Below are 25,425 nucleotides of genomic sequence, written 5' to 3'. Positions count from 1 at the left end.
TGCCTAAAATATCTTAATTTAGGTATATAGGGGTTTTTAAAAAAATGAAATCCTGTTTTTAAAGTAAACATACCGCTATTTCTGCCATCTTTCCTTTTTTGGCAAGCTCGATGTACTTTTGCTAATTCACTGAAATCGCAAACATCAAAACATAGCCCATAAATAGTTTATTTGCGTCTAGACAAAACATACGACGCGGTATCCGACAAAAAAGCAGAGAGATCCTATAAAAATTCCAATGCTACAGATCGTGATTATGTTAAAAATGACACCAAATGAGCACTTTTAGTTGCGAATTGGATGGCAAAAAGTAGAGTCATTCTAACACACTACACTCGCTATTCCGCATGTATAAATAAAGGAAAAGAAGTCATTTAAAAAGCAATCGTATATCAAGCCGCGGAAATCAAACTTGAGGGTGAACATGAACAAATTTTGATTCTTTTCCAAAAAAAAAACTTTTAAAAAATCATCAAGACCTTTATATAAGTGAAATTACTTGGTTCTTTTTTGCGAAAAAAAACATTCAATTTTTTCTGTGATGATAACTGTGTGAGAAGATTCAGTTGCTCTTTTTTCGTTTTCCTCATGACCGACTTTAGGCACTTCGTTTTTACACGAAGAATGAGTGGGTAAGACGTGGGCCTTTAACACTAAGGTCGTGGGTTCGAATCACGTTTCGGTCACGATTGGAGGGGTCCCAGTGTATCTGCCTCATTAAAGTGGCACCGGCTGCGGCAAAATGGAAGAATCACTCTCTCTCTCTCTCTCACGGAAAAAGGCCCAATGGTGGGAGCTGGGCTGAGAGGTAACAAAAAAACGAGGAATAACAAAATGTTCGATGCAGCTGAACTTATATATTTTTTGCCATCTAGCTCCGGAATATCGGCTACAGAGAAAATTCATCAACAACTTAGCAGGTCAAGCAGAAGAAACATTCAAAGTATATTCGAAAAAGCAAAACAGGCAACTAAAATCAGACAAATAGTACAACTGCAACAAAACATTTATTAGTACCTAATCATCAGAAGTTTAAGAGATAATACTAGGTTCCAGTCAAGTAACTAGAACGCAAATCTAGTACGAATATCTTCCAGTTTCTTTGAGATCTCGGTCGGAACTCGATCCAGCTCCTCAGCAATTGATTTCTGCTTAGCTGCATCAAGTGAATTGAATGTTTCGCACAAGTCTCCATCAATAACATTCTTTACTGGCGAATAGTAAGATCTGTAGGCCAAGTGATCTCGTCCGACATACGACGGAGATTCCTGTCTTATATGCATTTCCAGGTGTTGGAAGAACTCCGCGTCCTCATGCATGTTAATCGGTAATAATGCTCCGATACTTCCTGAAATCGTTGTGTAGACGATACATTCTGAGCCTCCCGGAATCAACGTGCATTTCTGGAGCGTCAGAGCCATGTCGCCACCTATGTTGTAATTGCACAGTAACTCGGCCTTTTGGGCAGCTCCGTTACACCATCCACGATCCCATAGAGCACGAGCACCTGTCGGGTCGTCCTCAACTTGATCATTGACATCTTCCGGGAGTCGGAGAACTGACAAAGTTCCGAATTTATCAGTGACAGCTAGGGTATCGTAATCAACTATACATGATGCCATGCAGAATCTCTGACACGGATCATCGGCAAAAATGATCATCTGGTTCTCTACTGGCTTGTACTTCAGAAATGTGACACTGTCTTGGACGTCGGTGACAAATATGCGATATCCGTTGCTGTGAATTGTCATGATTTTGTTAGTCAGATGTTTGTTCTCACACTTTTTCAACAATTTCTTCCGTCCCATATCATAAAGACGGAGCCATTTTCCGACTCCGATCAGTACGCGACCTTTAAATTCAGACACGGCTAGAGCGACATCCTCCATTTCAGTTCGGTGGATGAACTCAAAACTGTCTCCTGAATCAGGAACTCTGTATGTGTACACGTACCCAACTGTGATCGAGGGCGGATTCAATCGGAATCCTTTTGCAGTTCCTAAGAGCAGGTACTGTTCTCCTGGTCGATTCGCGAATCTGACGAAAGCAATTGAGAACGCAGCTTCGTTCTGCTCCAACTCGACGTGCTTAACAGTGCTTCCATCCGTAGGCTTTAGAATTCTCAAAATGGACGCCCACATTCCTGGTCCCGCTTTTGGTGATCCGAAAACGTCTTCCGGTAGGTTTTCCTGGAGAAACGAGGCTGCTACTTCTGCTGCCAACTCACGTTCTGATTCTCCGGCGGACTGGATCATTTCTTCTGCCATCTGCTGTTTTCTCTGCTTTTTTGACTGCGTTGTGAAGCAATTGTGATCCGCTTCGATCATGAAAATATTTGAAGACGGTGAGTGAATGATGAACTTTCTTGGGGTGTATTTGAGCGGGGCTGCCTGCTGGTTGAAGACTGCGCCGAGCTTCTCCAGAGCTAAAATGCGCAATGTGTTAGAGGAGATAGCCACTATTCCCTCTGGACACTGCTCGGACGCGAAGCCAGAGGCATGGTCCAGCGCCTCGTACGACAGTGGGGTCAGGTGATATCTACAAGCAGCACAAAACATATCAGTCAGTAAAAATTACTCAATACTGTAAATAAATTTAACGCGACGTCCTATTACTAACCTGTTCACCTTAAATGATGGGATTAGGAGAAAGACTCTGTCTACTAATTGAAAGGAGGTTACCTATCAATGCGCATATTTTTACCTAACAATTTGCATTTGAATCTTAATTCAATCCAGTTGATTTGATTCACACATTAACTGAGCAGTTCTTAAGTAACAGCAAGTTGTGAAGGTTTAAAATGAAAGCGTACTAAATTACCTTGACTGGTAGACGTATCCCAGCCAAGTTCTGCTGGACATTGCGAGGACCGCTTCTTTGTTCTGAATTGAGACCTTGAACAGCTTTACTGGCTGATTTCCTAGGTACCTGCTTCTCGTATCACTCAGATCTCCTGTAACTTGGTCCAGCACAGTTCGCAATAAGACCCCATTTTGCAATCCAACATTCAGAAAGAGAGCGCGATCTGTGTTATCACTTCCAGGCATCTTAACAATACAAAGTGCTTCAGGAGCAGCAGGAAGTGCTTGCATTGACAGAGGTTGCAAGCAATCAGAGGGATCTAGTGAGATAATGCGGATGGTCTGATCCGCTAGACCGACTGCCAGGAACCGACTTCGGATCTCTCCTTCCGGTGATGTGGGTAGACACATGCAAATGACGTCTGTCTGTAAATCCTTTCTCTCAGTGTACTCGTTCAGTTGTCCTAAAGTTAACATTTTTATCGAGCAGAAGACTGAAACAAACTAATCTAACACATACAAAAACAATCATTTTTGAAACAACACAAAATCGTGCGCGACAAAAAAAACACTGAAACCTCAATTTGTGCTCTCAATTTCAAAAAAATGTCTATGAATATATTTGACAGCTAAAATTGTACTAACCAGAGGGATCCAGTTCGAAGTAGACCAGCTCTCCTCCGTATAGTGCGATACAGACCTGTCTCTGGTTCACTGCACAAGCAATTATGCTCCTCTTTCCTGGCGTCTTCCACTCGTTCACTCGCCTGTCTGCCCTGATATGTCTAATCCCACTGGGGTAAACTTGCAGCAGCGCATCGTCTCCTACAACAAATGAAATCAGAATTAAAACAAAATAGAAAGTATCTTACAAGTCACCTTTATTGGGAAAACATCATAATGAAAATCTCAAGCAAATTGACATGTAGGCAGCGTTGACTGTAACTACCAAAAATTTGAGGTATTCCTTCAAGTTAATTTTTAAAATGAAAGATGACTTCGACGCTTTAACTATTTTTGAAAGCCTCAATATATTTTTGTCAGCTGCAAAGAATGGCACTTTTTAAATAAAATTTATTCAATTGGAATAACCTGAATTATTAGATAAGTTTTTATTGCGCTGGAAAGTCTGCAAATTAAATTCCACTTCCGAAATTAGAAGCTGATCACAATTTTTATTTTTGCTGTTCGATGGTGGCGTTTGCCTTCCTTTTAAAGGAAATGAACTGAAAATTTTTTTAGCGTGAACAAATTTAAAAAAATATTTCTGAAAAAAAAAATCGTCACGCCCTATATAAGAGTCTTAACTACATTCATCGACTGTTAAAAAACGAATTTAGTTAATAGAATGACTTAAATTATTTATGTAGCTAGATCTAATTAGAAGTTTCTCTTCGGCGAGCCAAAAACTTGGAAAACGCAAGAATCCATAACTCTTGCTAACTTTGTTAGAAGTAGTCAGAGACTTTATCTTAATCTTGTCTAATCCAAGAAATAGTCAGAGACTTTATCTTAATCTTGTCTTATCCAAGTTAACAAATAATAGATCAGTTCCAAGATAACAAGTTGACAAACCAATCAGCGAGCAGGATAGCGTCGGGGTAGTTCCCAGAAACCCCGAATCCGTAACCTCTTCTACAGTTTCACCGATTGACAAAACTAGAGTTGCGTTAACGAAGGAAACTATGATATACGAATCATAATCCTCCTCTGCACTCTTCCGCACGGTCCAGACAGCGTTCGGAGATCCTGGCAGCTCAGACACTGCCATTTCAGATACTTCTAAGCCATGCTTGAGGATCCGAAATGACGATCGGGTTCCTCTGCCACATGCGGCGTAGATCTGAGGTGTGTCGTCATTGGTTAACTCAGCAATTTGACAGGTCACTATAGGCGAGAGTGAGTCAATCTCTTCTACCTGGAAATGCAGAAATATATACAAAATCTATATGGTCCGAAAAAGATAGTCCTAATGAATTGACCAAAAAACGTGCTGACTGCGTCTTCAGACAAAGCTCACTTGAATAATGCGAAGTTTACCTGCACTAGATTTTTCAATCCCCTCGGCGCGAAGAAAAATGTCTCTCCCTCCTCCAAAGGCATCTGACTGGAGAACTCCATCTCATCGTCATTCTCGCCCAGGTGGGCGATCTGGTACAAGTAGTGGTTTCCAAATTCAGATGCTACGAAGAGGAATCCTGTCTTCAACACAACCAACGCAGAGGCAACTGGGATGGTATCAAAGTACTTCAATTTCATTTCAGTCACCATGTCTTCGTCAACTTCTAGAGTTATTTTGAATACGTCTCCCTAAAAATAATCAGAAACTAATTTGTAAGGGTATTTATATAGTAGATACACGGTCCTGTCCTGACCAATTCCCAAATAACTATCTTGTGAAAAGACTAACTTCACTAGATCTCAGTTCCTAAAAGTACGCATAGACAACGCTTCAGTGACATTCTGCCAGATTATTGCTAACACTTAGTTAAAGAACCAAAGATTAATAGTCTGCAAAATATCCAGATACTCGCACGACATAAATAACGTCACAATAGCGATGAAAATCCGCAAGACATACCTGCTCAGTTTGTACAAGGAAGAAGAACATAGATCTTGTCTTGTGTGTGGCAGAACAGACAATGAGCAATCCTCGTTCTGGGTCATCTAAATCGTTTCTTCTCCTCGGAATGGGAACTCTGATATCAGGCTGGTCTCCCAAATTCTTGTAGGTGATGTAGTTTTCAGAGCAAACAAGCACGCCACTTGGACCGTCATTTCCTCCGGGCACTAAACAAGAGCAACCGATTTGCCTTCTAAGTAAATCAGAAAGTCCCAAACACAATTTGCATTTTGAAACCACTTGCGACCAGAGAAAAAAATAGATGTCCTTAAAGCTTTGACTTTCTAGAACAGTTTATGAGTGTCACTTTTTTTGATAAAATTAACCCAATTTCAGAAAACCGGATCAATAAGTAAAAATTTAATTTCGCAGGGAAATCTGAAAATTCAATTCCATTTTCGAAAATAGAAGTCGAAAAAAGTGATTGCTACCTGTCTGGAATGATTATTAATTGAGGAAACAATGTCCAAAAACATTCGTTTCGTGTTAAATCGAGGTAACTAAAACGACAAAAACTTCGTAAACTCTCATTGAGCTGGAAAAAAAAATGATGTTACAAAAAAACTTTCGAAAGTCTGAAACTCTAAATTTTAGGCCCTCATCGTTTATTAAAATAAACTTTCCCTTCAAAAGACAAAACCTGTGTCACTAAACCATTAACACAGAAACTGAAACAATTAAGGCCAATGAAGCTTTAAATTGAAAAAAAAAACGAATTACAAACAGGAAAACTGCTTATAGCGCAAGAAAAGTCTGTAACCGGGCAACTAAGCCGACAAAACAAAACCAGATCGATTTTTTTTTCGAAACGGTATATTTGCCATTAAAAAAACCGGTATTTGCAAGATCCGAACCTTTGCCGTCCTAGACGTAGTCGTTACCTTTAGACAAAAAAGCCGGGGAAGCTCTGAAACTAAAATTAGTTACAAGCAAAAAAAAAATCAAAAGGTTAAAACGATTAGTTAACAAGCGTAAAAAGCAAAATGAATTGAAACCTTTAATAAATTAAAAAGTTTGAAATCAAATTTTAGTCAATTTAGTTAAATTGCAAAAATTAATCATTACACAGATGCGAAGCTGAGCTTCGCATTAGTTGCGATACAAAAATAAATGACTATGATTGAAATCAAATGAGAGAAAATTTAAAAACTAAAAAAGGCAATATTGCAAAAAAGCCCAACAAATTTTCAAAAAAGTCATTTATGCCGGAGATTTTCATTTTGATAAAAACAGGTCCTAACTGGACTCGGACACCCGGAATTTGTGAACGTGGAGGAGGAAAGTTGAACCTTCAAAATAACTGGGCTACAGTAGTAGTAGAGTTTGGAGCTGATCACAGGGATGGGCGCGTGGAGGACCCCATGTTTTCAGATTAGTTATAACTCTCTGGTCCTCCGCACTATGTATTAAAATTGAGTATAGAAATTGTAATATATTAAGATAGAGAATAGAATTGGTAAGGTTTCACTGTTCCGGCAAGGGTAAGAAAAAGTAGTTTTGTGTAGAAATCTATAGTTTTTTGCAATCAATCTAGGGCGCCTCATCTAATTGGTAAAAATCAATGATGTATTGAAGTACTACATGTACATTGAAAAATGAAGACACCATAGAATGTTTTTTGGAACCATGCTAAGTAAATAGGAGTTTTCGCACAAACAATAAGTTTTTTCTTCATTTTCTCTTTGAAAACTTCCAAATTTAAAAATTCTAACCAAAGATTCGATCTAAGTTGAGCGTTAACATGTTTTATATGGCGTTCTAACTATTTAATGCAATGCTCTAACTAGCTGAATCTATCAATGACTTATCTAGCAAGGCTCTATCTAGAATCCCCCATGATCAGCTCCAATATCTCGATTTACAGTAACTAAGCCGACAAAAGCAACAAACGGACGATAGACCGAAAAAGCAAAAAAAAAACATTGCAAAAATTAGGTCATGACTGGATTCGAATAAAAAAACTTGCCGTTTCAAGCTGGTTTTTTATCTCCTCGCCAGATGGTTGATTGAATTTATTTAAAAAATATCTTCGTAGACAAAACAGTCAATCAAAATTGCCAAACAAAACTTTACATCTACTTCAAGATTTAAAATATTTGGAACATAAACAATACGCTGTGCCATCACCTAGAATTGTGTTTAAATGAAATTGCTCATTGAATTTATGACGCTAAGTTGACTACGCTGACTGCTTATAGTCTGAGAAAGAAAAAAATCGAAAACCAAGCAGTCAAAAATTGAAAAATACTTTAAAAAAAATTAGAAAAAAAAAATAGCTCAAAAATAAATATTTTCAAACTAAAAGTTTCAGCGTATTAAGAAACAAAACATCCATGAAATACAGATACGTTCTTCAATAGTTAATTGAATAAAACAATTGGATTGAAACGAAGGTTACTAAAAACACCCAGCAAATAAGTCGGCTAACATTGGGACCAAAAAATCAATCTCAATCTGAAATGATTTTTAGCTGTAGACCCAGTAACTCATAAATTCATAACAAAGTAACTCAAGACCAAGAACTACAGCTGTTATAAATGCAACTTGGACGAAACCGGAGATCTATTGAAATCGCAGATCCTGTGAACAAAATTATTTACCGGTGAAAAAGTCGAGTAAATGATTGGAAAACACTGGCTAATTTACAGAATTCATTTTCATTGCAAAGGAAGCAACAAATGAAACATCAATAACAAGTTTTTTCGTAGTAAAACAATTTTTTTTTCATTCTTAAATCAAAAATTTTACTCAAAATTTTTTAATTTTGAGCAAATAAATCGAAACTGTTCAATTTTGAGCAAATAAATCGAGTGAGGAGGTCTCTTATACTCGCTCGAAATTAGGCTAAACCCATAAATTTCAAACCAGTTTTTCTCAACACTATACTTTTTGAAAAACTTTGAAGTCGTTCGAATCATGACTGAAAAAACGTTTATCTAATATATCACTCACCGCATTCCAATGATTATTCGTGTTACCTGATTTTGCGTGGATACTTAAAACACCCGAACAAAATTTCCTCCCCATTTTCAATGGCCGGAACAACTAGCATCCTCTTTTATTGCAACTACAATTTTGATGCCGTTTAAGACAGTCGGAGCGGATCCAATTGAAAAGTCAGAGAATTCATTCTAATTAAGAATTCAGAAAAATAACTGTAACACAGAAGCGAAGCTGCGCAGACACTAGAGAGAACACCGCGACAACAAAGCAGTAGTATAAAATGAAAGAAAAAATATAAATAAACATCGAATTAAAAAAAACTTGCTACGTTTTGCATTCGAACCTGCTACCTCGAGACTTGGAGTCTCACGCCCTGCCCTCTCGGCCACGAACGCTCAACAATTTGCAAATACTAGTCAAAAATATATCAGGTACATATGCTAATTAATTGCCAATCCAATGCAGTAAAAGTGGCAGCAAACACAAATAGACACAATTTTGCAAGTAATAGTTTGGAGTCTAACAAAATTAGGGTAATCATACTAGCTTTGCAAGAAATACATTCGAAAGCATAAAACATAAGCCACATCATGAATAAATCGAAACTAGTATGATTAAGCATAAACTCGAAAGTATAAAGCATAAGCCACATATCTAGAATCCCCCATGATCAGCTCCAATATCTACAATTTACAGTAACTAAGCCGACAAAAGCAACAAACGGACGATAGACCGAAAAAGCAAAAAAAAAACATTGCAAAAATTAGGTCATGACTGGATTCGAATAAAAAAACTTGCCGTTTCAAGCTGGTTTTTTATCTCCTCGCCAGATGGTTGATTGAATTTATTTAAAAAATATCATCGTAGACAAAACAGTCAATCAAAATTGCCAAACAAAACTTTACTTCTACTTCAAGATTTAAAATATTTGGAACATAAACAATACGCTGTGCCATCACCTAGAATTGTGTTTAAATGAAATTGCTCATTGAATTTATGACGCTAAGTTGACTACGCTGATTGCTTACACTCTGAAAGAAAAAAATCGAAAATCAAGCAGTAAAAAATTGAAAAATACTGAAAAAAATAAACAAAAAATCGCTTAAAAAGAAATATTTTCAAACTAAAAGTTTCAGCGTATTTAGAAACAAAAAAATCTATGAAATATAGATACGTTTTTCAATAGTGAATTGAATAAAACAATTGGATTGAAACGAAGGTTACTAAAAACACCCAGCAAATAGGTCGGCTAACATTGGGACCAAAAAATCAATCTCAATCTGAAACGATTTTTAGCTGTAGACCCAGTAACTCATAAATTCATAACAAAGTAACTCAAGACCAAGAACTACAGCTGTTATAAATGCAACTTGGACGAAACCGGAGATCTATTGAAATCGCAGATCCTGTGAACAAAATTATTTACCGGTGAAAAAGTCGAGTAAATGATTGCAAAACACTGGCTAATTTACAGAATTCATTTTCATTGCAAAGGAAGCAACAAATGAAACATCAATAACAAGTTTTTTCGTAGTAAAACAATTTTTTTCATTCTTAAATCAAAAATTTTCCTCAAAATTTTTTAATTTTGAGCAAATAAATCGAAACTGTTTAATTTTGAGCAAATAAATCGAGTGAGGAGGTCTCTTATACTCGCTCGAAATTAGGCTAAACCCATAAATTTCAAACCAGTTTTTCTCAACACTACTACTTTTTGAAAATCTTTGAAGTCGTTCGAATCATGACTGAAAAAGCTTTTATCTAATATATCACTCACCGCATTCCAATGATTATTCGTGTTACCTGATTTTGCGTGGATACTTAAAACACCCGAACAAAATTTCCTCCCCATTTTCAATGGCCGGAACAACTAGCATCCTCTTTTATTGCAACTACAATTTTGATGCCGTTTAAGACAGGCGGAGCGGATCCAATTGAAAAGTCAGAGAATTCATTCTAATTAAGAATTCAGAAAAATAACTGTAACACAGAAGCGAAGCTGCGCAGACACTAGAGAGAACACCGCGACAACAAAGCAGTAGTATAAAAAGAAAAAATATATATAAATAAACATCGAATTAAAAAAACTTGCTACGTTTTGCCTTCGAACCTGCTACCTCGAGACTTGGAGTCTCACGCCCTGCCCTCTCGGCCACGAACGCTCAGCAATTTGCAAATACTAGTCAAAAATATATCAGCTACATATGCTAATTAATTGCCAATCCAATGCAGTAAAAGTGGCAGCAAACACAAATAGACACAATTTTGCAAGTAATAGTTTGGAGTCTAAACAAAATGAGGGTAATCATACTAGCTTTGCAAGAAATACATTCGAAAGCATAAAACATAAGCCACATCATGAATAAATCGAAACTAGTATGATTAAGCATAAACTCGAAAGCATAAAGCATAAGCCACATATCTAGAATCCCCCATGATCAGCTCCAATATCTACAATTTACAGTAACTAAGCCAACAAAAGCAACAAACGGACGATAGACCGAAAAAGCAAAAAAAAAACATTGCAAAAATTAGGTCATGACTGGATTCGAATAAAAAAACTTGCCGTTTCAAGCTGGTTTTTTATCTCCTCGCCAGATGGTTGATTGAATTTATTTAAAAAATATCTTTGTAGACAAAACAGTCAATCAAAATTGCCAAACAAAACTTTACATCTACTTCAAGATTTAAAATATTTGGAACATAAACAATACGCTGTGCCATCACCTAGAATTGTGTTTAAATGAAATTGCTCATTGAATTTATGACGCTAAGTTGACTACGCTGACTGCTTATAGTCTCAGAAAGAAAAAAATCGAAAACCAAGCAGTCAAAAAAATTGAAAAATATTGAAAAAATATTGAAAAATACTTAAAAAAAATTTAAAAAAATTGCTCAAAAATAAATATTTTCATTCCAAAATATTGAAAAATACTTAAAAAAAATTTAAAAAAGTTGCTCAAAAATAAATATTTTCAAACAAAAAGTTTCAGCGTATTAAGAAACAAAAAATCCATGAAATACAGATACGTTCTTCAATAGTTAATTGAATAAAACAATTGGATTGAAACGAAGGTTACTAAAAACACCCAGCAAATAAGTCGGCTAACATTGGGACCAAAAAATCGATCTCAATCTGAAATGATTTTTAGCTGTAGACCCCGTAACTCATAAATTCATAACAAAGTAACTCAAGACCATGAACTACAGCTGTTATAAATGCAACTTGGACGAAACCGGAGATCTATTGAAATCGCAGATCCTGTGAACAAAATTATTTACCGGTGAAAAAGTCCAGTAAATGATTGCAAAACACTGGCTATTTTACAGAATTCATTTTCATTTTTATTGCAAAGGAAGCACCAAATGAAACATCAATAACAAGTTTTTTCGTAGTAAAACAATTTTTTTTCATTCTTAAATCAAAAATTTTACTCAAAATTTTTTAATTTTGAGCAAATAAATCGAAACTGTTTAATTTTGAGCAAATAAATCAAGTGAGGAGGTCTCTTATACTCGCTCGAAATTAGGCTAAACCCATAAATTTCAAATAAGTTTTTCTCAACACTACTACTTTTTGAAAAACTTTGAAGTCGTTCGAATCATGACTGAAAAAGCTTTTATCTAATATATCACTCACCGCATTCCAATGATTATTCGTGTTACCTGATTTTGCGTGGATACTTAAAACACCCGAACAAAATTTCCTCCATATTTTCAATGGCCGGAACAACTAGCATCCTCTTCTATTGCAGCTACAATTTTGATGCCGTTTAAGACAGGCGGAGCGGATCCAATTGAAAAGTCAGAGAATTCATTCTAATTAAGAATTCAGAAAAATAACTGTAACACAGAAGCGAAGCTGCGTAGACACTAGAGAGAACACCGCAACAACAAAGCAGTAGTATAAAATGAAAGAAAAAAAATAAATAAACATCGAATTAAAAAAAACTTGCTACGTTTTGCATTCGAACCTGCTACCTCGAGACTTGGAGTCTCACGCCCTGCCCTCTCGGCCACGAACGCTCAACAATTTGCAAATACTAGTCAAAAATATATCAGCTACATATGCTAATTAATTGCCAATCCAATGCAGTAAAAGTGGCAGCAAATACAAATAGACACAATTTTGCAAGTAATAGTTTGGAGTCTAACAAAATGAGAGTAATCATACTAGCTTGGCAAGAAATACATTCGAAAGCATTAAGCATAAGCCACATCATATATTAATTATGAATTTCAAAAAGTTGCAAGAGTTATAGAGCTAGACAATTTTGGCAATAAAATTTTTATGATTGTTGTCTTGTTTGAAACAAATAACTTTTTCTGTTCATTTGATGAATTAAAAATGCATCAACTGTGTTAATTTATTACTATTCGAATGTCAAAGCACATGCTATTAAAAAGCCGTAAAGATGCCACCAACAGTGGCACCAATAACTGTGCGACTTAGATTAGAAGAAAAAGTCCTATTACACTAACGCTCACTAAAAATCGGTAGCCTAAATATGCCAAACTGAAAGCATTCACAGTTCTTTTGCATTGGAATTATTAGATAAGTTTTTATTGCGCTGGAAAGTCTGCAAATTAAATTCCACTTCCGAAATTAGAAGCTGATCACAATTTTTATTTTTGCTGTTCGATGGTGGCGTTTGCCTTCCTTTTAAAGGAAATGAACTGAAAATTTTTTTAGCGTGAACAAATTTTAAAAAATTTTTCTGAAAAAAAAAATCGTCACGCCCTATATAAGAGTCTTAACTACATTCATCGACTGTTAAAAAACGAATTTAGTTAATAGAATGACTTAAATTATATATGTAGCTAGATCTAATTAGAAGTTTCTCTTCGGCGAGCCAAAAACTTGGAAAACGCAAGAATCCATAACTCTTGCTAACTTTGTTAGAAGTAGTCAGAGACTTTATCTTAATCTTGTCTAATCCAAGAAATAGTCAGAGACTTTATCTTAATCTTGTCTTATCCAAGTTAACAAATAATAGATCAGTTCCAAGTTAACAAGTTGACAAACCAATCAGCGAGCAGGATAGCGTCGGGGTAGTTCCCAGAAACCCCGAATCCGTAACCTCTTCTACAGTTTCACCGATTGACAAAACTAGAGTTGCGTTAACGAAGGAAACTATGATATACGAATCATAATCCTCCTCTGCACTCTTCCGCACGGTCCAGACAGCGTTCGGAGATCCTGGCAGCTCAGACACTGCCATTTCAGATACTTCTAAGCCATGCTTGAGGATCCGAAATGACGATCGGGTTCCTCTGCCACATGCGGCGTAGATCTGAGGTGTGTCGTCATTGGTTAACTCAGCAATTTGACAGGTCACTATAGGCGAGAGTGAGTCAATCTCTTCTACCTGGAAATGCAGAAATATATACAAAATCTATATGGTCCGAAAAAGATAGTCCTAATGAATTGACCAAAAAACGTGCTGACTGCGTCTTCAGACAAAGCTCACTTGAATAATGCGAAGTTTACCTGCACTAGATTTTTCAATCCCCTCGGCGCGAAGAAAAATGTCTCTCCCTCCTCCAAAGGCATCTGACTGGAGAACTCCATCTCATCGTCATTCTCGCCCAGGTGGGCGATCTGGTACAAGTAGTGGTTTCCAAATTCAGATGCTACGAAGAGGAATCCTGTCTTCAACACAACCAACGCAGAGGCAACTGGGATGGTATCAAAGTACTTCAATTTCATTTCAGTCACCATGTCTTCGTCAACTTCTAGAGTTATTTTGAATACGTCTCCCTAAAAATAATCAGAAACTAATTTGTAAGGGTATTTATATAGTAGATACACGGTCCTGTCCTGACCAATTCCCAAATAACTATCTTGTGAAAAGACTAACTTCACTAGATCTCAGTTCCTAAAAGTACGCATAGACAACGCTTCAGTGACATTCTGCCAGATTATTGCTAACACTTAGTTAAAGAACCAAAGATTAATAGTCTGCAAAATATCCAGATACTCGCACGACATAAATAACGTCACAATAGCGATGAAAATCCGCAAGACATACCTGCTCAGTTTGTACAAGGAAGAAGAACATAGATCTTGTCTTGTGTGTGGCAGAACAGACAATGAGCAATCCTCGTTCTGGGTCATCTAAATCGTTTCTTCTCCTCGGAATGGGAACTCTGATATCAGGCTGGTCTCCCAAATTCTTGTAGGTGATGTAGTTTTCAGAGCAAACAAGCACGCCACTTGGACCGTCATTTCCTCCGGGCACTAAACAAGAGCAACCGATTTGCCTTCTAAGTAAATCAGAAAGTCCCAAACACAATTTGCATTTTGAAACCACTTGCGACCAGAGAAAAAAATAGATGTCCTTAAAGCTTTGACTTTCTAGAACAGTTTATGAGTGTCACTTTTTTTGATAAAATTAACCCAATTTCAGAAAACCGGATCAATAAGTAAAAATTTAATTTCGCAGGGAAATCTGAAAATTCAATTCCATTTTCGAAAATAGAAGTCGAAAAAAGTGATTGCTACCTGTCTGGAATGATTATTAATTGAGGAAACAATGTCCAAAAACATTCGTTTCGTGTTAAATCGAGGTAACTAAAACGACAAAAACTTCGTAAACTCTCATTGAGCTGGAAAAAAAAAATGTTACAAAAAAACTTTCGAAAGTCTGAAACTCTAAATTTTAGGCCCTCATCGTTTATTAAAATAAACTTTCCCTTCAAAAGACAAAACCTGTGTCACTAAACCATTAACACAGAAACTGAAACAATTAAGGCCAATGAAGCTTTAAATTGAAAAAAAAAACGAATTACAAACAGGAAAACTGCTTATAGCGCAAGAAAAGTCTGTAACCAGGCAACTAAGCCGACAAAACAAAACCAGATCGATTTTTTTTTCGAAACGGTATATTTGCCATTAAAAAAACCGGTATTTGCAAGATCCGAACCTTTGCCGTCCTAGACGTAGTCGTTACCTTTAGACAAAAAAGCCGGGGAAGCTCTGAAACTAAAATTAGTTACAAGCAAAAAAAAAATCAAAAGGTTAAAACGATTAGTTAACAAGCGTAAAAAGCAAAATGAATTGAAACCTTTAATAAATTAAAAAGTTTGAAATCAAATTTTAGTCAATTTAGTTAAATTGCAAAAATTAATCATTACACAGATGCGAAGCTGAGCTTCGCATTAGTTGCGATACAAAAATAAATGACTATGATTGAAATCAAATGAGAGAAAATTTAAAAACTAAAAAAGGCAATATTGCAAAAAAGCCCAACAAATTTTCAAAAAAGTCATTTATGCCGGAGATTTTCATTTTGATAAAAACAGGTCCTAACTGGACTCGGACACCCGGAATTTGTGAACGTGGAGGAGGAAAGTTGAACCTTCAAAATAACTGGGCTACAGTAGTAGTAGAGTTTGGAGCTGATCACAGGGATGGGCGCGTGGAGGACCCCATGTTTTCAGATTAGTTATAACTCTCTGGTCCTCCGCACTATGTATTAAAATTGAGTATAGAAATTGTAATATATTAAGATAGAGAATAGAATTGGTAAGGTTTCACTGTTCCGGCAAGGGTAAGAAAAAGTAGTTTTGTGTAGAAATCTATAGTTTTTTGCAATCAATCTAGGGCGCCTCATCTAATTGGTAAAAATCAATGATGTATTGAAGTACTACATGTACATTGAAAAATGAAGACACCATAGAATGTTTTTTGGAACCATGCTAAGTAAATAGGAGTTTTCGCACAAACAATAAGTTTTTTCTTCATTTTCTCTTTGAAAACTTCCAAATTTAAAAATTCTAACCAAAGATTCGATCTAAGTTGAGCGTTAACATGTTTTATATGGCGTTCTAACTATTTAATGCAATGCTCTAACTAGCTGAATCTATCAATGACTTATCTAGCAAGGCTCTATCTAGAATCCCCCATGATCAGCTCCAATATCTCGATTTACAGTAACTAAGCCGACAAAAGCAACAAACGGACGATAGACCGAAAAAGCAAAAAAAAACTTGCAAAAATTAGGTCATGACTGGATTCGAATAAAAAAACTTGCCGTTTCAAGCTGGTTTTTTATCTCCTCGCCAGATGGTTGATTGAATTTATTTAAAAAATATCTTCGTAGACAAAACAGTCAATCAAAATTGCCAAACAAAACTTTACATCTACTTCAAGATTTAAAATATTTGGAACATAAACAATACGCTGTGCCATCACCTAGAATTGTGTTTAAATGAAATTGCTCATTGAATTTATGACGCTAAGTTGACTACGCTGACTGCTTATAGTCTGAGAAAGAAAAAAATCGAAAACCAAGCAGTCAAAAATTGAAAAATACTTAAAAAAAATTTAAAAAAGTTGCTCAAAAATAAATATTTTCAAACAAAAAGTTTCAGCGTATTAAGAAACAAAAAATCCATGAAATACAGATACGTTCTTCAATAGTTAATTGAATAAAACAATTGGATTGAAACGAAGGTTACTAAAAACACCCAGCAAATAAGTCGGCTAACATTGGGACCAAAAAATCAATCTCAATCTGAAATGATTTTTAGCTGTAGACCCAGTAACTCATAAATTCATAACAAAGTAACTCAAGACCAAGAACTACAGCTGTTATAAATGCAACTTGGACGAAACCGGAGATCTATTGAAATCGCAGATCCTGTGAACAAAATTATTTACCGGTGAAAAAGTCGAGTAAATGATTGCAAAACACTGGCTAATTTACAGAATTCATTTTCATTGCAAAGGAAGCAACAAATGAAACATCAATAACAAGTTTTTTCGTAGTAAAACAATTTTTTTTCATTCTTAAATCAAAAATTTTACTCAAAATTTTTTAATTTTGAGCAAATAAATCGAAACTGTTCAATTTTGAGCAAATAAATCGAGTGAGGAGGTCTCTTATACTCGCTCGAAATTAGGCTAAACCCATAAATTTCAAACCAGTTTTTCTCAACACTATACTTTTTGAAAAACTTTGAAGTCGTTCGAATCATGACTGAAAAAACTTTTATCTAATATATCACTCACCGCATTCCAATGATTATTCGTGTTACCTGATTTTGCGTGGATACTTAAAACACCCGAACAAAATTTCCTCCCCATTTTCAATGGCCGGAACAACTAGCATCCTCTTTTATTGCAACTACAATTTTGATGCCGTTTAAGACAGTCGGAGCGGATCCAATTGAAAAGTCAGAGAATTCATTCTAATTAAGAAAAATAACTGTAACACAGAAGCGAAGCTGCGCAGACACTAGAGAGAACACCGCGACAACAAAGCAGTAGTATAAAATGAAAGAAAAAATATAAATTAACATCGAATTTAAAAAAACTTGCTACGTTTTGCATTCGAACCTGCTACCTCGAGACTTGGAGTCTCACGCCCTGCCCTCTCGGTCACGAACGCTCAACAATTTGCAAATACTAGTCAAAAATATATCAGGTACATATGCTAATTAATTGCCAATCCAATGCAGTAAAAGTGGCAGCAAACACAAATAGACACAATTTTGCAAGTAATAGTTTGGAGTCTAACAAAATTAGGGTAATCATACTAGCTTTGCAAGAAATACATTCGAAAGCATAAAACATAAGCCACATCATGAATAAATCGAAACTAGTATGATTAAGCATAAACTCGAAAGTATAAAGCATAAGCCACATATCTAGAATCCCCCATGATCAGCTCCAATATCTACAATTTACAGTAACTAAGCCGACAAAAGCAACAAACGGACGATAGACCGAAAAAGCAAAAAAAAAACATTGCAAAAATTAGGTCATGACTGGATTCGAATAAAAAAACTTGCCGTTTCAAGCTGGTTTTTTATCTCCTCGCCAGATGGTTGATTGAATTTATTTAAAAAATATCATCGTAGACAAAACAGTCAATCAAAATTGCCAAACAAAACTTTACTTCTACTTCAAGATTTAAAATATTTGGAACATAAACAATACGCTGTGCCATCACCTAGAATTGTGTTTAAATGAAATTGCTCATTGAATTTATGACGCTAAGTTGACTACGCTGATTGCTTACACTCTGAAAGAAAAAAATCGAAAATCAAGCAGTAAAAAATTGAAAAATACTGAAAAAAATAAACAAAAAATCGCTTAAAAAGAAATATTTTCAAACTAAAAGTTTCAGCGTATTTAGAAACAAAATAAACTATGAAATATAGATACGTTTTTCAATAGTGAATTGAATAAAACAATTGGATTGAAACGAAGGTTACTAAAAACACCCAGCAAATAGGTCGGCTAACATTGGGACCAAAAAATCAATCTCAATCTGAAATGATTTTTAGCTGTAGACCCAGTAACTCATAAATTCATAACAAAGTAACTCAAGACCAAGAACTACAGCTGTTATAATTGCAACTTGGACGAAACCGGAGATCTATTGAAATCGCAGATCCTGTGAACAAAATTATTTACCGGTGAAAAAGTCGAGTAAATGATTGCAAAACACTGGCTAATTTACAGAATTCATTTTCATTGCAAAGGAAGCAACAAATGAAACATCAATAACAAGTTTTTTCGTAGTAAAACAATTTTTTTCATTCTTAAATCAAAAATTTTCCTCAAAATTTTTTAATTTTGAGCAAATAAATCGAAACTGTTTAATTTTGAGCAAATAAATCGAGTGAGGAGGTCTCTTATACTCGCTCGAAATTAGGCTAAACCCATAAATTTCAAACCAGTTTTTCTCAACACTACTACTTTTTGAAAATCTTTGAAGTCGTTCGAATCATGACTGAAAAAGCTTTTATCTAATATATCACTCACCGCATTCCAATGATTATTCGTGTTACCTGATTTTGCGTGGATACTTAAAACACCCGAACAAAATTTCCTCCCCATTTTCAATGGCCGGAACAACTAGCATCCTCTTTTATTGCAACTACAATTTTGATGCCGTTTAAGACAGGCGGAGCGGATCCAATTGAAAAGTCAGAGAATTCATTCTAATTAAGAATTCAGAAAAATAACTGTAACACAGAAGCGAAGCTGCGCAGACACTAGAGAGAACACCGCGACAACAAAGCAGTAGTATAAAAAGAAAAAATAAATATAAATAAACATCGAATTAAAAAAACTTGCTACGTTTTGCCTTCGAACCTGCTACCTCGAGACTTGGAGTCTCACGCCCTGCCCTCTCGGCCACGAACGCTCAGCAATTTGCAAATACTAGTCAAAAATATATCAGCTACATATGCTAATTAATTGCCAATCCAATGCAGTAAAAGTGGCAGCAAACACAAATAGACACAATTTTGCAAGTAATAGTTTGGAGTCTAAACAAAATGAGGGTAATCATACTAGCTTTGCAAGAAATACATTCGAAAGCATAAAACATAAGCCACATCATGAATAAATCGAAACTAGTATGATTAAGCATAAACTCGAAAGCATAAAGCATAAGCCACATATCTAGAATCCCCCATGATCAGCTCCAATATCTACAATTTACAGTAACTAAGCCAACAAAAGCAACAAACGGACGATAGACCGAAAAAGCAAAAAAAAAACATTGCAAAAATTAGGTCATGACTGGATTCGAATAAAAAAACTTGCCGTTTCAAGCTGGTTTTTTATCTCCTCGCCAGATGGTTGATTGAATTTATTTAAAAAATATCTTTGTAGACAAAACAGTCAATCAAAATTGCCAAACAAAACTTTACATCTACTTCAAGATTTAAAATATTTGGAACATAAACAATACGCTGTGCCATCACCTAGAATTGTGTTTAAATGAAATTGCTCATTGAATTTATGACGCTAAGTTGACTACGCTGACTGCTTATAGTCTCAGAAAGAAAAAAATCGAAAACCAAGCAGTCAAAAAAATTGAAAAATATTGAAAAATACTTATAAAAAATTTAAAAAAATTGCTCAAAAATAAATATTTTCATTCCAAAATATTGAAAAATACTTTAAAAAAATTTAAAAAAGTTGCTCAAAAATAAATATTTTCAAACAAAAAGTTTCAGCGTATTAAGAAACAAAAAATCCATGAAATACAGATACGTTCTTCAATAGTTAATTGAATAAAACAATTGGATTGAAACGAAGGTTACTAAAAACACCCAGCAAATAAGTCGGCTAACATTGGGACCAAAAAATCAATCTCAATCTGAAATGATTTTTAGCTGTAGACCCCGTAACTCATAAATTCATAACAAAGTAACTCAAGACCATGAACTACAGCTGTTATAAATGCAACTTGGACGAAACCGGAGATCTATTGAAATCGCAGATCCTGTGAACAAAATTATTTACCGGTGAAAAAGTCCAGTAAATGATTGCAAAACACTGGCTATTTTACAGAATTCATTTTCATTTTTATTGCAAAGGAAGCACCAAATGAAACATCAATAACAAGTTTTTTCGTAGTAAAACAATTTTTTTTCATTCTTAAATCAAAAATTTTACTCAAAATTTTTTAATTTTGAGCAAATAAATCGAAACTGTTTAATTTTGAGCAAATAAATCAAGTGAGGAGGTCTCTTATACTCGCTCGAAATTAGGCTAAACCCATAAATTTCAAATAAGTTTTTCTCAACACTACTACTTTTTGAAAAACTTTGAAGTCGTTCGAATCATGACTGAAAAAGCTTTTATCTAATATATCACTCACCGCATTCCAATGATTATTCGTGTTACCTGATTTTGCGTGGATACTTAAAACACCCGAACAAAATTTCCTCCATATTTTCAATGGCCGGAACAACTAGCATCCTCTTCTATTGCAGCTACAATTTTGATGCCGTTTAAGACAGGCGGAGCGGATCCAATTGAAAAGTCAGAGAATTCATTCTAATTAAGAATTCAGAAAAATAACTGTAACACAGAAGCGAAGCTGCGTAGACACTAGAGAGAACACCGCAACAACAAAGCAGTAGTATAAAATGAAAGAAAAAAAAATAAATAAACATCGAATTAAAAAAAACTTGCTACGTTTTGCATTCGAACCTGCTACCTCGAGACTTGGAGTCTCACGCCCTGCCCTCTCGGCCACGAACGCTCAACAATTTGCAAATACTAGTCAAAAATATATCAGCTACATATGCTAATTAATTGCCAATCCAATGCAGTAAAAGTGGCAGCAAATACAAATAGACACAATTTTGCAAGTAATAGTTTGGAGTCTAACAAAATGAGAGTAATCATACTAGCTTGGCAAGAAATACATTCGAAAGCATTAAGCATAAGCCACATCATATATTAATTATGAATTTCAAAAAGTTGCAAGAGTTATAGAGCTAGACAATTTTGGCAATAAAATTTTTATGATTGTTGTCTTGTTTGAAACAAATAACTTTTTCTGTTCATTTGATGAATTAAAAATGCATCAACTGTGTTAATTTATTACTATTCGAATGTCAAAGCACATGCTATTAAAAAGCCGTAAAGATGCCACCAACAGTGGCACCAATAACTGTGCGACTTAGATTAGAAGAAAAAGTCCTATTACACTAACGCTCACTAAAAATCGGTAGCCTAAATATGCCAAACTGAAAGCATTCACAGTTCTTTTGCATGGAAAGATTGGAAAGCATAAAGCCACATTTCGTAAGAATTAAGCATTTCAAAAAAATTGCGAAATGTATTGAGTTAGAAAACTTCAGAGATCGAGTTTTTATAATTATGTTGTTTGAAGCAAATAATTTTTTCGGTTGATTTGATGAATTAAAAATGCATCAACTGTATTAACTTATTACTACTCGAATGTCAAAGCACATGCTATCAAACGGCCGTCAAGGTGCCACCAAAAGTGGCACCAATATTTTTGACTTAGATTAGAAAAAAAGTCGCACTATTACACTAACAATCACTAAAGTTGGCTTGTGTAAAACCGCGAAAAATTTCATATTTCTGTAAAGTAAAGCATTTTACAGGAGCAGGGACTACAGGCATTTATTGGTTTAAAAAAGATAAAATAGCTGACCTTTATTGTTCCGATTTTTTGAAAAATGTGGAGGAACTTTGTATTCGGGTGAGTTTTAGTTTTTCTTTCTTTTTTTTGTTTTCCACGCAAAATTAGCCACCACAAATTTCAAAAACATTTCCTAGCGTCGCAAAAACCCGGTGTGAAAATTTTCGTTTTCGTGTTAACTCGAGCGAATAAAGCGAGCGAGCAGGCTCACAATAGTTTATTACAATGGCTTTAAACTTAGCTTACTCGAGTAACGTTAGTCTTAGCGCCTTTTCGCAATCAAAAATTCATATTACTGCAACAAAAATTTAAAACAAATTTTGTAAAATATATATTTTTTTCGTTTTTCTAATCATTTTTACAATAATTGTTTTTGATTTTTTTTACTATGACTGTCGAATATGCCTAATCTCTGGGTTTTAGTTCAGCTCCTTTTAAGACAACCACGCCGAAAAAACGACGCTAGTTTGAAAAAACTTTTTGTTGTATTTTTGAGAATATGGTCAGATATTCTGTGCTACTTGCACAGTAACCGGCTATCCTTGTTTTCATCTCTGCAATCCGATAAAAATGAGTTTTTCTTAAAATTTAAGGCAAGACTCAAAGCTCTGAATGAAAGAAGAAAGAAATGACAAAGTAAAACAAGACTGCTCGTATCAGGGCGAATCCCTGAAGGTTCCGACTGCTTTTTAAGTTTTGTGGAGCAGTAATAACATAAACGTCCCTCTGCTTTAAAAATCCAAGATCGAAAAAAACACTCAATCCCCGTGCGCGCTTGCGACAAGATTATAGAATCACAAGTGAGTTAAATCGATTAAACTGATTTCAAGAGTTTTCAAGAGAGACGACGCTACATTTCACCAGCACAATTAAAAAATGACAAAAAGGAATTTAACTGTAATATAAAACTTTGAAATGTAACAATAATTTGCCGACTACTGGATTCGAAACCCCTTAACTCCTGGGTTAGAGTCTACTTTCCAAACAAAGGCGACTTATCACCTTACTGTCTTCCAAATCTCAGCAACCAATTAAGCGAAGTGCACGCCATAGCTAAAATGCTAATTGAGCACTAGTTTATGGGTTGAAAAAGTAAATTAGCCTAAACAACAAAAAATTAGCATAAAGAGAAGAAAGCATAAGCTCTAACTACTCTAATTCGTATTCTGTTTTTGGCCGGAAAGAAATAATACGCATCAAAACTTTCTTTGTTGAATACTACTTGAAAATAGGCACGTCTAGCCCCGTGTTTTACAACCTTCAATCGTATTGCAAGTACTTTCGGGTATCTGACATTGTTGAAAAACCTACCATATGCGATAGTTCTATTCAACTCTTTGAGAGCTATCAGAATTTAAAAAATTGTAAATGCAGAAAGCGTATTATTCCAAGCCCAAAAGTTATGATAGTGATGAATTTCAATACTAATTGGGTACTACTATGATAGAACGGTCCCGCGAAAAACAACTATGCTAGACAGGTCCCGCATGCATTTCGCATAAAATAATTTGAAATCTAACTTGGAAATAAATTATTCATTTCAAAATCTCGCGAAATCTGTTGAGTTAGAACCTTTTCAAATTAAATGTTATAGTAACTATATTGTTTATATCAAGAAATATGCTCGCTTCAACTTATTGTACGATTTAACAACCATAATTTGGTTTACTTATTGATCATCAATTTTGGCGACTATTTATGAATTTTTAACCTTAAAAATCGAGGGGGAGATTCTACGCAAAAACTAAACATGAAATTGGTGTGAATTTATACTGCGGCATTTTTTGGAATGTCGAAATCATAATTGTTAAATGACTTGAACGCTCTAGGTGCCTTATTGTCAAGGGACCTGGTTATTTTCAATGGACCACTCTATCATAGTAAAACCACTGATTGTGATAAATAGGGTTCACTTACCTGCAATAAGTAAATTGGCCGTGTCATCAAGGGCTTCATTGTACTTGCGTACAACATGGTTCAGCCCTAAATCAAGTTCGTAGTAAGTTAAAAACTGTGATGGAGTTTCTGCAGTGGCACTTGCGTCCATTTCTTCATAATCCATTTCGAGACACGCAAACAACGGGTTTTCAAAACCTACATCTACTCCCACAATGTAGTATGTGTACGTGTTCGCCTTATGCGCTTCAAGTGGCGATGATATTGTAAGCCTTGCCTCAGCATCTCTGTTCATAATGTAACATAGTTTCTGCTTTTCAACGGCGCCTATCATTACTGCTCTGCCTTTCGGATCGATAGCCAAAAACTGTCCAGGAATTACTCTGCGACAGCCGCTCTTACCGAACGTTTCCTGATGCACTCGAATCAGTGCATTTTTTGAAGCATTATACTCCAAGATGACTATTCTTCCTGAATCAGATCCAATAACTAGATAGTCCTTAGTGCTACCAGTTAACCGGAAAGTTTTTAGAGCCCGAATGATTCCGATTACCTCGACAGATAACAGTGTATAAACTTTCCCCGTTTGAGGATCAGGTTTCAATATTTCCAGAATTCTTCCCCTTCCAACCGCAAGTTCCTGTTGTTTCGATCCAGAGAAGTTGCCATGAACTGCTTGGTTGATAGTTGAAGGTCTGTGCAATGTTATGTTATACAAATGCATTATCTAAAACTTCAAATATATCAATTAGTCTTCAAAACTTGTTGTACAAAAAGTAAACACTGATAGAGCCCCTTGCGTAGTTACGTTCAGTGCACAGGCTAGATGCGGCCATACCAAATTGTGAACGGGCTTTCAAGTTCATCTGTTTTTAGATCCCTTTGTACGATGTTCAGTAGTTTGAGCGCTCATTATTCGCCCGAAAATTACACAGCGACGTCCCGTTTGTACCTAAGTTCATTTGTACTAAAATGAAAAATCGATCCCATTTGTACCAAAACTACTCAATTCGATTTCTGATGCCCTAAAAACACTATGTAACAGTCGCCTACTTAAGTCACATATGAGGTCAAGAAAAACAGGCACTATAATCTTTGGCTCAAGAGTCAGCGACTTTATCTCATGTGTTTTTCTATCTCAACCGGTCGGAACCAATTCGGTTCACTTGCAACATGAGACTATTAATCGTGTTACAGCTTAAAGGCTACGAGCGAAATAACTGTAAGATACATA

General features: G+C 35.4%; 2 protein-coding genes across 9 annotated transcripts in view; both read right to left on the bottom strand.

The window, feature by feature from the left end:
• LOC134842725 (receptor tyrosine-protein kinase erbB-2-like) overlaps positions 1 to 25,425 on the bottom strand; it is a 284,936-nt gene that overhangs the window by 213,965 nt on the left and 45,546 nt on the right. The gene's annotated exons all lie outside the window — the stretch shown is intronic.
• LOC134841343 (splicing factor 3B subunit 3-like) lies at positions 933 to 24,920 on the bottom strand. The gene is made up of 7 exons (XM_063857265.1): positions 24,213 to 24,920; positions 14,400 to 14,608; positions 13,859 to 14,128; positions 13,394 to 13,736; positions 3,447 to 3,626; positions 2,821 to 3,265; positions 933 to 2,538 (listed from the first exon to the last, which is right to left on the bottom strand). Exons 1-7 carry the CDS (start codon positions 24,913 to 24,915, stop codon positions 1,065 to 1,067), a joined length of 3,624 nt encoding a protein of 1,207 aa, XP_063713335.1. The 5' UTR covers positions 24,916 to 24,920; the 3' UTR covers positions 933 to 1,064.

Source organism: Symsagittifera roscoffensis, chromosome 3 (assembly GCF_963678635.1).
Source record: "Symsagittifera roscoffensis chromosome 3, txSymRosc1.1, whole genome shotgun sequence".
Lineage (NCBI taxonomy): Eukaryota > Metazoa > Xenacoelomorpha > Acoela > Convolutidae > Symsagittifera > Symsagittifera roscoffensis.
Note: the sequence above shows the minus strand (reverse complement) of the source record. Positions and strands in the feature narration are given on the sequence as shown.

What these genes read in the sequence shown, in the direction of transcription:
- LOC134841343 (XM_063857265.1), bottom strand. Translation starts at nt 24,915, where the DNA reads ATGCATTTGTATAACATAACATTGCACAGACCTTCAACTATCAACCAA. An exon ending in TCCTTGTACAAACTGAGCAG is followed by an intron (nt 14,129 to 14,399) that starts GTATGTCTTGCG and finishes GATTATTTTTAG; the next exon opens with GGAGACGTATTCAAAATAAC. An exon ending in CTTCGAACTGGATCCCTCTG is followed by an intron (nt 3,266 to 3,446) that starts GTTAGTACAATT and finishes TGTTAACTTTAG; the next exon opens with GACAACTGAACGAGTACACT.